Source organism: Mastigoproctus giganteus, chromosome 8, assembly GCF_048544385.1.
Source record: "Mastigoproctus giganteus isolate SK-2022 chromosome 8, ASM4854438v1, whole genome shotgun sequence".
NCBI classification, from domain to species: Eukaryota; Metazoa; Arthropoda; class Arachnida; order Uropygi; family Thelyphonidae; genus Mastigoproctus; species Mastigoproctus giganteus.
This window is the reverse complement of record NC_143582.1, coordinates 32,047,651-32,062,718: the sequence shown is the minus strand read 5'-3', so window position 1 is coordinate 32,062,718 and position 15,068 is coordinate 32,047,651. Positions and strand designations below refer to the sequence as shown.

Here is a 15,068-nt window from a genome sequence, read left to right as displayed (position 1 = left end):
TGCCACCTCTCAGCCCATCTGCTCAACCTGTCCAGATCCTGTTGCAGCAGCATAGTGTCAGTAGTGTCCTTGACAACCCTGCCTACCCTATCAACTGCCATTTCTCAGCCCATCGACCCAATTTTTATCGATCTTGTTGCAGTAGCTCACCCTGATGACTGTCATTAACACCCTGCCAACCTATGTATTATTTGCAAACTTAGATATTAAGCCCGATATACCATCATCAGTATCATTGAAAAATATTGAAAACAACAATGGGCCCAGCACTGAACTCTGGGGAACTCCACTAATGACAGAAGTTCACGAAGAGCAGTGCCCTTTGATAACTACTCTCTGTCTTTTTCCATGTAACCATCCCTTTATCCATAGCTGTAACTTGCTCTTAATGCCACATTGCTTCAGTTTGTACAGCAGTCTTTTATGTCTAACAGTATCAAAAGCCTTCTTGAAATAAATTCAAGTATATGATGTAAAAATTAAATTTTTGCATCCAGTTCCTTGGTCACTGTATCATAGTAGTCCATAAGATTGGTTAGAGAAGACTAACCAATGGTTATTAATTTTCTAACCAATTTGGTTAGGAAACTAACCTGTAATTAGGTACTCATATTGCCTTTTTATCCCCCTTTATGAATTGGGGTTACATTTGCACATCTCCAGTCACATCTACATTTGCACATACCCTGAATCCAAGGATGCACTCATAATTATGGCTGAGAATTTGCTTATCTTCTTTTGCTGTCTTACTTAATATAATTGGTTAGATTTCTTTTCAAGTGCCTTTTTATTCCATTTTTAGAAATTTCTCCTCCACTTTCCTTTCAGTTATCACAAAGTCGTTTAGCTGCTCATTAGAGTTTGATAAACTTCTGGCATTTCGTTCCCTAAAGAATTCTTTATGTGTGAATGTAGATGCAAAATACTTATTCAATTTGTCTGCGACCTGAGCAGAGTCACCAACAGTTAGTCCATAGGCATCAAATGGCCCAATGTGATTCAATTCCTTCCTTCTACTGTTAATATAAACATTGAAGTCTTTGCTGTTTTTCTTTGCATTCTTTGCCAACCAGTGACTTCTCATAATTTGCCTTAGCTTGCTCCTTTGTGACTTGATTATAGACCAATTTATGTTTATCATAGGCTTCTGTATCACCTGATAATTTATATGCATCCAACACTATTCTTCTGTGCCACGTGTCTCAGTAGTTCACCTGATATCCATTTAGGTCTAAGCCTTGAACAGCATTTCTTCGTTGGTATGAAAAGCCTAGTAACTTCTCTGATTACTTCCCTGAATGCTTCCCATTTAGAAGTTGCTGTTGGTGACATCATCATTTGGTCCCACTGCACAGTATGTAAAAACTGTCTGAGATCCCTGTAGTCACCTTTACAAAAGTAAAAGTCTTTCCCTTCACCCTTGACAGTAGTTATGTCTTTAATTAAATCCCACATTAATACACTGTGATTGCTGCCACCCAGTGGGTCTTTTAATAGTTTAACAACCAGAAAACATCCATCCAATGACAGACTTGTGATCAGAGGTGGCTTTTTGATATGCGAGGCCTACGGATGGTGAAAAGAATCAGAGAGTCTAACAGACTGGTCATAGTCAATCAACCAACAACGCAATACAACTGTTCTACTGCTTTGTTGCACCACATCTCAGCTTGAGTTTAGCAGCAGGTGACATTACCACAGTCCACTCTTGCCACATAAAAACAAGAAGCTACAGATACATTGCTCACAGGAATAACAACACTAGATATTTGAAGAGTGATAAAAAGTCAACTGGTGTGACAGAATCTGGTTCTAGTTTCATTCTGACAGCATAATGAATTAATGAACTCATCATGATTGGTGTCAGCACTGCAGACCAGCAGTGGAAGTGTGATAATGTAAGTGGTATTTGCTTGCCATATATTATATCTCCTCATATTGGTGGATCAATATCTGAATGCCACAGTCACCCCAGGGGCTCACATCTGGTGAGTATGGGCTTGGCACACCCCATGAGCTGGATATCATCATTCTTCTCTTTCTTGGTGATTCCCTTTTACTTCACTCTCTCTCTCTCAGGGTAACTCAAATTTTTTTCTTTGCTGTTGCAGCATAAGCCTCAAGCTTCCTTGCACCACATGGCTATTAATAATAATAATATTGTTGCAGACTGGAGTATTGTTGCTAATGGCTTAACCGTTCAATTATTTTGCATAATGATATCATCTCAAGGATCCATGATATCTTGATGTTAGAATGTTGTTCTGCTGGACATGGGCTAGCTTTCTAAATGATGGGATGCTTCCTGAAAAACCCTAGGATATATAGCTATAGCAAATAAGGTTAATTATAACAAATGGTTTGTGCAAATCCAAGGGAATTGGCTCTGTTACACTGCTGGATTTGGTTGTGCACAGTCAGGTAGGCCAAAAAAGTGGTAGATAGGAACAGGTGATCCCCAAGGAAAGGGAACTGAGCAACATCCTTATAAACATTATATATATGTAGGTTTATACAACATTTGGTTGAAGCTGTCCAAAATAATGTTTTTTCTCCTGGAAACTTGTGTTTTTTTTTTATCCATTGAAACAGGCCAATTGACTATAGAATACACTGCTACCTTGTAGCCTTAATTGCTTTGTTGTAAAAATAAAAGAAAACAAAGAAAAACAAAACTGTATTTATAAAACTGTTTGGTGTCAGCAACAAAGCCCATGGATGACTTCAAATATGAAATTTACTTACATATCAATGTGGTATAAAGTTGCCTATTTTTCATGAAAGTGAACTTTTCTTCATGTACTTTAATGTATTACAAGATGAGTTGTTAATAGCATAATAATCATTTATGTTTACGACAAATTTATACCAGTGAGATGGGGAATGAATGTGCACATATCTGAGGGGGTTTAGTCCTTATACTACATGTAGGTTTATACAACATTTGGTATCTTGGCATCCTATCAAAACTAAATCTGTGCCCTACCTATATTAGCTACATACAGTTTTTATATTATTTATGAGAGTATGAAGCTGAAAGAGGGAAGGTTTATTGTGCGGTTACACCCATAGGCTATCTCACCTATAGCCCCAACCCTGTCATCTCACTTTCAAATTTTTGAATTTTTAATTTCACTCTAAGTGGTGCTTTACCTTGATTTTATAATTTTTGCATTTTTATTTTTCACAAATCATCTTCACAACCTCACCTATTCATATAACTCTTGTCTACATCCAATTTTTAAAATTTTTATTTTAAATATCCATATCACTTCATTCTATCCTAATTCCTTGACATGTTGAATAACTTTCAATTTTGTATTTCAAATGATTTTGTTCCCTCATTTTTCAGTGAAAGTACTGCCTGTCAATTGCTAAGTAATGATACATATAGATAAACATGCCATATAATTTTATTATAGATGGGATGCAGTGCCAGATTAAGGCACAGGCTAGTAGGGCCCTTGCTCGGGGCACCAATCTTTAACTGGAGCCAAAAACAGAAGAACAATGAGGCAAGAAATATATATATCCTTAATAAAGAGGGTGTCGAAAAACCTTTATGCCTGGGGCACTGAAATACCTTGGTCCAGCTCTGATGGAATGCTACCCAGTATATAACAAGAATAATCACACAACACTCCCATCTCTTCCATCATGCACGATAATTGATGTCTTTTGAGGTTATGATGAGCATCATGGCAAGATGCAATTTTCCTTACATTTTAAGGGTACAGCTCCAAAACAGTGTTCACAGGCCGGCCACTAGACAGTCGCCTGGACCAAACCACATCCTAATGGTAACCCACTAGGAGGTATCCAGATCAACTGTATAATCTTGTTGCCTCTAATCTGTGAGATAGTGACTGGAGGGAGTCTGAGTTGTGTGTATGCAAGGGGCAGTTAGAGAAATAATGTTTGAGAGCACATTATTTCAAGGAGCTGGGTATATTCTTGCTGTGTGTGTGCAATATCCTTAAAAATTTCTTGAATACATCATGAATAGACAAATTAATACAGCATACTTATCTGTGAAAAGATCTAAACATCCCAAGTACTTCCTTGTTCATTTCACAAATATAGGTGATCTCAGTTCAAATGTCAGTGATGTTCATTCCCACTTACAGTCTGCCAAGCTCCACTTACTTTTTCTGACAGAATCCCAATTATTTATTGATTTAACTTCTGCTCATCTTAGTTGTCCTAATTATTTGCTGTACAATTCCTTTTGCTTCAAAGGTGATACTTGTGTATTTGTCTGCTCTGATATTCTCTATCAGAGAATTAGTAATTTAGATCTCTCCTCTGTTCGATCTTCTCTGGCTTAAAATCTCTCTACCACATTCTGTCAAATTAATCTGTTGCCTCTATCACTCTCCCAACTCCACTAATCACTTGGAACTCTTTTACTTCCTGTCTTTCAATCTTTACTCTCTCTCTCTCCACTCCAACTTTTCTGTCAAAGTGGTAATTTTCTTTGATGATTTTAATGTTCAGAATTCCAGCTGGCTTCCCTTTTCTAGTCACGCAGACCTAGCTGGACATGTTGCTGAATCTTTCACAATTACAAATGACCTCTTGCAGATTGTTCATTTACCTACCAGAATATCTAATTCTAACCACACAGCTAACACTCTTGATCTTTTTCTCATAAACAACACTCTTAAGTACACAGTCAAGGTACCTCAGATTACAACTTGGTGATGGTCTCTTCTCCAATAGAGCCTTTCTCTTGTGGCCATTCTCAACCTTGTGTTCTTCGGCATTTCAAGAATGCAAATTGGGATGATCTGTAAGATTTCTATTCTTCTTTTCCTGATTGTGTTGCTCTGATCGTGTTGGTGAAATTATTCTTGTAGGGATGAATTCCTTTATTTTACACTGCACATTAAAATCTCATCCTTTATCTAAACCTCGGTTTTCCAATAAATGTGCTAAGGCTGCTCAAGACAAGAATGTTGCATATCACAATTGGCTTATATTGAAATCTCCCGGTTCATTTTCTGCCTACACCAAACCTCACAACAATTGTAAAACAGTTATTAATCAGTCCAAAATAGATTTTGAACAGGCTAAGAGTAAAAACTTGCTTCTTGTTCAAATTGTAGTTGAGCTTTCTGGTCACTTGCTAAAGCTATTGGCTGCAACTTTTGTCAATCTCTACTCCCACTACTGTTAAAACCCAATGGCTCTATTGCCACCAAAGATAAAGCCAACCTGCTAGTATTCTGCTTTTCTTCCAACTGAATATGAGCAAATTTGGAAATTTGCTCATATTTCTCCAACTTGTTTTCAAAACCTGTGCTCCGGATCTTACTCTTGTTCTGTGTTGCCTTTTTACACTTTCTTATTCAAGTGGTATTTTTCCTTTTGTTTGGAAATTTGCTCATATTCAACCATCTCCTAAAACGGGTGACAAATCCCTCCCATCCAGTTATCGTCACATTCCAGTTACTGTGCTTTTACTCTTTCTGAAGTAATGGAGAATGTAACATAGAATGGCATTCTGTGTTGCATTAGTCATGTAGTCATGTATGTGAAGTTTAGTAAAGATATGTATGAAGTGTGGTAATAAAATTCCTGTGCTGTTGCTGTTATGTTCAATATGTCACAAAATAAAGGATAGTGGTATGTTGTAATTCAAACTTCCTCCAACAGATGGGATTACAGAGATTGTCCAGTCGGCTGACAGATTGCAAGTAACAACCAGTTTTTAGTAGTGTTGATGTTCCGTGTCATGATTTTGCAGTGGAGCAATGAACAAATATTAAATTTTGATTTAAACTGGGAAAATCTGCAAGAGAAATGTATGAAATGTTAAACACTATTTATAATTATGAAACATTAAGTCTGTCCCGTGTGTTTGAATGGTATAACTGGTTCAAAGATGGACATGAGGATGTTCACAATGACCCAAGAAGTGGGCATCTATCAACCTCTTGAAATGAGGATGGAGTTGCAAAAGTTCCAGAAATTGTGGCAAGATATCATTGTTTGACCCTCAGAATGATGGCTGACGAGTTGGATACGAATAAGGAAATGATTCATCAAATTCTGCATGAAGATTTAGGGAAAAGGAAGGTCTGTGCAAAATTTGTGCTACACAACCTCACAGATGAGCAGAAGCAATGAAGAGTGTCATCATACAAGGCTTCATCCAGACTTGTCAAGGCAATTCCTAATTTCCTTGACTATATTGTAACTGGAGATGAGTGCATGGTGTTTCGGTATGACTGAGAGACGGAGTGTCAGATCATGCAGTGGACTTCAGAATTATCACCAAGCCCAAAAAGTTGTTTACAGAAGTCCAGGATCAAGATGACACTGATCATGTTTTTTGACAAACAGTGTGATTCACAAGGAATTTGTACCTGAAGGGGAGAGAGTCAATGTTGCATTCTATGTACAGGTGCTTCAAAAACTATTGAAGCACATTTCCTAGGTGGGCCATAATTTTGAGAGAAAGGTAGTTGGTTCTTTTTGTATGATAATGCCGCCTCCTGTTCTACACCTGTTGTGGAGACATTTCTGACAAAATAGCATTGTACAGATCAGCTATTCACCCTATTTTTCTGATCTAACACCAGCACACTGCTTTCTCTTTCCCAAGGTGAAAACTTTTCTCAAAGGAAAGAGATTTCAGGATGTTGAGGACATAAAGAAAAACATAACTGTCAAACTGAACATCATCAACCCTTTGGATGCCTTCCTTAACCTTCTTTCAGAAACTTTTAGAATGGTGTAATAAGTGTATTCAGTCAGTTGGTGATTACTTTGAATAAAAATAAAATCATTTTTGAGCTCCTTCACTTTTTGTTCTTTTTATTGCACTAGTACCAGAACTTTATTGCCACTCCTTGTATAATGTGTTTGCAGTTTTTGAAATGCTTGATTTCAAATTGACAGAGAGCTTGGTAAAACAACTTCAGAAACATACAACATATTACAAATAGCCTTTGGAGTTTATGATTTATCAAAAGCAGAAATGTTCAGGTGGTTTTACAAGATTCAGAGTTGCTCTTGTTGCCTTGGCTGTAAGTTCATATCCAAAAACTAAATGCCTGTGGTTTTCTACAGAGTTTGATTATGGTATTTCTGTGCCCAAGGAAACTATTCTTAAGTGTGCCCTTTGCACCTCAGCAGCTGTTCAGAAGCATACACCCATTCTCTTCATCTAACCATATCGAAGGGTTTGAAAAGTATTGTAGTACACCAGAATGCCATTCTGGTTCATTACATGAATCCATAATGTCCATGCTTTTTTTTTATTAAAAATTAGATATTTTATGAGTGTTCTGTTTTATAAAATTTTCCATTTCAATCATCCCTGACCATATCATATGAAAAACTTATACAATTAAATTCTTGGGCTCTTGCCACCTTTCCAGCATGGAATCCAAGGCAGAGTTCAAGGCTGGTCCTCCCATCCCATCACTGCTGTTCCATCCTTCACCCCTGGACCTTGTTCCTGCAACTTATTTTAAAGATGAACATGAAGCTGAGAGAAAAGAGATTTAATGATGTCTTGGAAGTTCAGAAAACCTTAGGAGATAATTGAGAATATTACAGAAAAAAAATTAGATCAAATGATACACATAAAATATACCTCAAAGAGACATTCAGAGAAGTTTATTATTAGTAATTCAATGTCACTTTTTTGTCGTTATTATTATTGTATATTTTATTTATTTTTTTTTTTCTAAAGCTTACAAAATGTTATGGTTTGCATATTTTCTAAAAAAAAATTATTATTTTGCTTTCATTGTAGTGGCTGAAATTGTGAATGTCAAATATCGAACTCTCTTAGGAATTATTATTGAGTTTGGCTGGTCTACTGGTTATGTTCTCTTAGCAGGAATTGCATATGGTTTACACAGTTGGTCTGACATTCAACTGGCAATAACGCTCCCTTGTTTTGTTCTAATTTGTTTATACTGGTAAGTTGTGTATTTTTTTTTTAATTATTAGAGATGTACAACTCAAATTTCACAAATAAAATAGGTTGGTGATTCTTAAATTCCATGTAACTGTTTCCCTTTAAAGCAGCCTGTCTTATTGCACTTCTCTAATATATTTAAAATATAATGTTAATTTTTAAAATTACTAGTAATGTAAAAAAGACAGATAAAATAGCAAATCATAATTTCTGTCATTTATCCAAATTAAGCATGCCTTTTCATTCTGCTAGTCATGTAATAGACTGTTTTGTCTGTTATGTGATTAGCAGATTGCATGTGTAGTTTGACATGGCTTTTTTTTTTCTTTTTTTTTTTTTTTTTATTCTCATTGCCTGAAACAATTCTGTTCATTTAATTTTCTATTTATAATATAAAAAAATATTTTGATCTACTATTAGTTTTGAAGTGAAAGACTTCATGCTATGAACCACTAACAACAGCAAAAAAAAATGCTGTTTGCATAATTTTGCTGCATGCAGTTTTTTATTATAGTTTTGGAGCTTCTGAGAAGAATTATAGTTTGCCCACAAAACTAAAGATATAGGTATTACAGAAAAGTGATAATAAAATCTGTAATTGTGACAGCATCAATTCTTATTTCAGGGAGAAGCCCACTTGTAATTAAATCATTTATCCACCTGGACCTATATTTTTAATCTGTACATCTGAAGTTATGTTTAGCATTTAGTTTTGAGTAGTTAGTCTCTGTGGTAAATAACCTTCAAAATGATGGGACTCTCAGAACTGATACCAGCATATAGCTGAAATTTGCCATGCAGTACACCATTGGAAATAATTGCACGGAACACAACCATAACATGTACAAAAGGACAATGAATTCTAATGGCAGGTAAAATTAATTTTGTTTTGGTTATCACACATTAGTAGAATGGATTGAGGCCTTCAGAAAATAAATTACTGTATTTCCCCATGTATAAGATGCTCCCATGTATAAGACGCACCTTAATTTTGGGGCCCGAAATTTGAAAAAAAATGTATTACATAAAGTTATTGAACTCAAGTTTTATTCATCATAAAATTCATACAACTCATCACTGTCAAAACTCCCATCCATTAGCTTGTCCTCATCTGTGTCTGATGACGAATCACTGTCTTCATATATTGCCTCGTCCTCAGTTCCATCTATGGCATTTGAAATGCCACACTTCTTAAATGACTTGACAACGATTTCAATCTTGATATTATCCCAGGATCTTTTCACCCAGGTACAAACTTCTCCTATAGTTGGTTTCTTCACTCTTCCTGCTGGTGTCAAATTGTCCCCAGAAGACTTCATCCATTGGTTCCATTCATCTCTCATGGCAGCTTTGAAGGGTTTGTTAATGCTGACATCAAGTGGTTGGAGCTGGGATGTCAAGCCTCTAGGTATGATTGCAAGTTTTGTTTTTTGCTCTGCAGCAATCTTCTTTGTATTTTTTGTTATGTGTGCCCTGAACTGATCAAGCACTATTAGGGCAGGTTTGCGTAAGAGCCCACCTGGTCTCCTGCTCCAAACTTTCTCAAACCAGATCTTCATCCAATCCTGATCCATCCAACCCTTGTCATGAACGTGGACAATCACTCCTCGAGGAAGGTCTTCTTTTGGCATTGTTTTGCATTTTAAAATCAGCATAGGAGGCAGCTTGGTTCCGTCGGCACAAGCTAGAACAACTGTATAATGGCTCTTTTCATGTCCACTTGTCTTCACAGTTAGTTTTCACCCCCTTCCTATCAACAGTTCTGTTACTTGGGACATCAAATTGAAGGGGGACTTTGTCCATATTTGCAATCTGTCCCAACTCAAGCTGATGTGTCTTCCGACATTGAATGACAAAACGATGAAATTCAAGGACCTTCTGCTCATAGCTTTCAGGCATCTTTTGGGCAAGTCTGGTGCGTGTACGCATGATTAGTCCATTCCGTTTCATGAACCTGAAGCACCAATTGTGTCCTCCTTTGAAATCAGTAACTTCTTTTTCATCAGCAATTCTTCTTGCCTCATGCTGAACCATCTTTGTGGACACAGGAATTCCAATTTCCCTTTGCTCCTCAATCCATATCTTCAATTTCCTCTCTAAATCAGGCCATTTTGTTGACTTCCCTCTAATGTCCTTCTTCTGCCATTGCGTTTTCAGTAGGGTTTCTTCTTTCCGTAGCCAGTCTCAGATTGTTTTCTCAGTTGGAGGAGGACCAAACTTACGTTCAGCAGCACGATTTCCATTCCCTTTTGCAAACTGGATCACTTTTAACTTGAATTCAGCACTGTACGAAAATCTTTTCTGAGCCATTTCTGGGCAGAACGTGGCAAAACGTAACCTAATATACTGGTAACAAGTGCGAAACAATGAGTGCAAAGACAACAAGCGTGAAAAAGCGGGAAATGCAAGTAAAAAAAATCTACAACCACTGTATAAGACGCACCCAGTTTTTAGACCCCAAATTTTTCGAAAAAAGGTGCGTCTTATACATGGGGAAATATGGTAAATGTCACTTATCAAATAAAAACTTACCAGCTAATAAAATTACTTGAAAAACTTTGTTTGTCAGTCAACTCTGATATAATAGTAATGGAGGCATGTGATGCAAGAAAGAAAGTATATGAGACATATCCATTCTCTCTAAACGTTTGTCCAGTTCCTCCTTGAATTTATTTAAGCTGTCAACTTTGACAGAGAGTAGTTTGTTCCATCAATTAACCACCCGCTGGCTAAAGGCAAATTTCTGCACATCTATTCTAGAACTGTCTTTCCTCAATTTGAATTTATGCTCCCTCAGGTTCATAATCTGAGCAAGTGGAAGAATCCTATCAGAATTGAGCAGGTTCAACCCATTCAAGGCCTTATACGCCTCAATCAGAACACCATGCAGGTGCCTAGTCTTCAGCCACTGCAATTTGCAGAACATAAGCCTTTCTTGTAAGTGAATCCCTTCATTCCCCTCACCAATCTTGTTGCCCTTCTCTGCACATGTTCAAGCAACTCTACATCCTTCCTAAAATGAGGCATCAGGACCTGTACGCAGTATTCTAGGCGTAGCCTGACCATTGCCTTAATGCAAAGGGATAATCACTTCCTTTTCCCTACTAGCAAAATTCCTGTATATAGTTCCAAATTCCATTGATAATACCACATGACCTGCTCTGGCAGCCTGTCTGCATTGCTCAGAAAACTTCATATCTGACTGCACAATTACTCCCAGACCTTTTTCATTTTCTACCACCCTAAGTGTAGTACCACATAGTTGGTACATTTCTCTAGGGTTACTTCTACCCACATGCAATACTTTGCATTTGTAATGTTAAACTTCAGTTACCACCCTCACTCAGCCCATCTGCCCAAATTTTCTAGCTCCTGTTGCAGTTGCTCACTTTCATTACTGTCATTAACAACCTTGCCAACCTTTGTTTCATCTGCAAACTTTGACATTAAGCCTGATATACCTTCATCAATATCATTGATAAATATAAAAAACAATGGTGGGCCAAACATCGAACCCTGGATATCATCATTCTTCTCTTTCTTGATGATTCCCTTCTACTTCTGACTCTTGTTCTCTCTCTCTCTTTCTCTCTCTCTCTCTCTTTCGCTCAGGATAATTCAGTAAATATTTTTTGTCTGGTGCAGCAAAAGTCTCGGCTTCCTTGCACCATATGGCTAATAATAATAATAATAATAATAATAATAATAATTGGACAAGAAGGAAAAGGCTACCTATCTGATTGACACAGCGGTACCCAACACTGCCAACCTGCAGAAAACCCATGGGGAAAAAATCAGGAAGTACACAAACTTAAGACAGGAGATCAAAGAGATGTGGCATATGCAACAAGTAACGAAACGACCGTCCCGATCCTCGTGTCAACCACAGGTATGGTGCCAAAGACCCTACATAACAGCCTAGCAGCAGTAGGTCTCCCAGCGAACACCTACAAGGAACTCCAGAAAGTCGTAACCCTGAACACCTGTAGGATAGTCAGAGAGTTCCTCGACCAACAGTAACACCAGACATAACAACAACCACCCTCTGTACTTGGTGGTAGCAATACCTGTGACATGGTGGAACCCCCAATCAGGGAGAAATAATGTAAGAGCAATAATAATAATAATAATAATAATAATAGGGCTCGATGGCCCAGTGATTACGACACTGGACTACCCACCTGATGGACCCGGGTTCGAGTACTGCCTTGGTGGAAGCGAATGCGGCTCCATCACCTTGGCAGGCCAGTATAATAATAGTAATAAATTAGAATAATAATAATAAATAAATTAATAGTAATAAAAATTAATAAATAAAGAAACGTGAAAGATATCGTGAAAAATCATAAAGAAACCTACCCCAAGGTCAGAGTTGCGGCTAAGGCAGATTGTGGCGCCATCAGGCATCACTCCCGAGAACTACCACTGGATGTAAGCTGAAGCTAAACAGGTCCACCTCCATAGATGAATGATGTTGCAGAGAAATATTAATCGTACTGCATCGAGTGTGGCACAGGATAAAGTCACTCGCATTCAGGTCTTAGGCAGAGGGATCTGTTCGAAAAATCAGAGACAGTCTCCCAATGAAGACATTGGAGCAAGTGGCGCTGTCCCACGTATGGCTACCACAAGAGAAGTGCAAGACCATCCAGCCCCACCTACTGGAAGTTCTTCCTGCACAACTGCACTAGTGACCACCCAGGAAGGGAGAAAACACCAATGCATGAAATGGAGCATTGAAATACGTACATCATACAAGCATACTACAAAATAATGAAGCTGGAGACTGATATGACAACTTATAGGGCGAGACTACATGTCAAGTGGCTGGAATGATTCCCAGATATTCAGGTCACCGAACAGTGAATAGTGGATCAGAGAAGGACCATTGTCACAAAGAACCTGGTAGCTCCTGCAATCTTGGAAAAAATCAAGCAGGACGTGAGCGATTAATTACAAAGGATAAAGAATACAGAACCAGAGAAGGAAGAACATACAACCACCGAACCAGAGGAGGAAGAGCAAGTAGAAATACAAACCACAGCAGCTGAAGTGGAAAGAGACTAAGTCATGATATCCAGAATAGAGGACGAGTGGAAGAAGGTCCTAACAGAATTCGAAGGAATGGACCCCACAAAGACTCACATGATACCAAAGCAGAGGCCAAATAGAACCTTGTGGAGAGTCAGAGACCACCTCAATCGGCACTTAATACTGCATTACCTCTACAGCAATGGTGCAACACTGGAGGCCATCCACACAGCCATGTGGATGGCCTCCAGTGTTCTGCGGTAGCAGCCATGACAATTAATGGAAGAGAAACGAGAGAACAGCAGCAGAAGAACCGAAAACAGAAGGAACCACCAGCTTGGGAAAGCAGACTTCGGCAGAAGATAGAAGAATTACGAGTCAAGATAGGACAATTGACCCAGTACCAACGGGGCAATAGGAATAAGAAATTAATTGGAAAAGTTAAGAGCATCCTCAAGAGAGACAGCGTCCACAGCAAACATGAGATAAAAAAATCGGAGAATAGGAGAGTACTTGGACACATTGAAGCAGAACCTCCTTGCACTCAGCAAGAGACTATGCTGATAGAAAGAGAGCTCCCAGAGGAAAATAAACAACCAAATCTTCGATGAGGACCAAAAAGGCTTCTACAGAAGCCTCGGAGAAGACGGGAAAGAAGGGATTGGATCACTCGAGCAGAAGACGATTGAGGAGTTCCGGGGAAACATATGGAGCAGAGAAGTAAGACATAACAGCCGAGCTCCCTAGAAAGAACTAGAATGCAAGAAAATAAAGGACGTATAAGAAATAAGAGGGTGGGAGATTCGTGAAGAAGAAGTAAAATAGACAATCAAGAACTCTCACAACTGGCGAACTCCAGGAATAGACAACGTCCACAACTATTGGTAGAAGAAGCTCACTTGCACACACACACAAGCACCTGGCAGAGCAGTTCACCCAAATGATAAGGAACCCAGGGACAATCCCGAAGTTTCTCACTCAAGGACTCACATATCTGAAGCCTAAAGATGAAGATACAAGAAACCCGGCGAAATATAGGCCAATCACCTGCCTCCCAACGATGTACAAGATCCTGACCAGCTGCATAACCAAGAAGATATCAGACCAATTGGAGAGCCAGAACATAATGGCCGAATAGCAGAAAGGATGCGAGGAGCAATTAACCATAGATGCTGTGGTTATGGAGCAAGCCTACACGAAGCACTGCAACATGTACACAGCCTACATCGATTACCGCAACATGTACACAGCCTACATCGATTACCGCAAGGCCTTTGACCTCATAGCTGGCTAATAGAGGCGCTGAACATCTACAAAAGTCAATCCGATAATTACAAACTTCCTAGGAGATTGTTTGTTTGTTTGTTATTTGGTTTTTTGGAGCATTAGCAACTAAGGCCATATTGCTCTGGGATATGCGGTGGTCATTCCCTGACCTTTCCGCATCCTCCGTATTTGGTGGTGATGGGCTCGAACCCCGGTCTAATCAAGAAGCGCATGCTATGCACTGCTGCTCCTTCCCACCTGGCTACGGAGGCGCCTTCCTAGGAGAAACGATGGCGAGATGGATTACCACCATTAAGGTCGAAAACATCACAACCAGGCCAATCCTCATCAGGAGAGTAATCTTTCACGGAGATGCCCTAAGCCCATTGTGGTTCTGTCTAGCACTTAACCCACTATCCACCATGCTCAACAGTAGTGAGTATGGATATAACCTCAAAGAAGGAAGGAAGAACCTGTACACCCTCACCCACCTGATGTATATGGATGACATCAAGTTCTATGCAGGAACTGAGAAGCACCTCCAGCAACTACTCCAGATCACCAAAGAATTCAGCAATGATATTAGGATGGAATTTGGTCTAGACAAATGCAAGACCTATGGATTGCACCAGGGAAAGTTAGTCGACCGAAACTACCAGCTGCAGACTGGTAAAGGGATTGAAGCCATGGCAGAGGGAGAGGCCTACAAATACTTGGGGATGATGCAGTCTCAGCAGTTACAGCACAAGGAAATTAAGGCCCGCCCGACTGAAAAATATCATCAGAGACTTGGAAGCCTGCTGAAAGCAAAGCTGAACGGAGGGAACACAGTTAA

At 38.9% G+C, this 15,068-nt stretch overlaps 1 protein-coding gene across 1 annotated transcript in view; it reads left to right on the top strand.

Annotated features, from left to right (window-relative positions):
- Nucleotides 1–15,068, top strand: part of LOC150081423 (organic cation transporter protein-like) — a 102,315-nt gene that overhangs the window by 28,901 nt on the left and 58,346 nt on the right. The window contains exon 4 of the mRNA XM_090380197.1: nt 7,769–7,937. Coding sequence (XP_090236323.1) covers nt 7,769–7,937 — 169 coding nt within the window. The remainder of the gene's footprint in view (nt 1–7,768; nt 7,938–15,068) is intronic.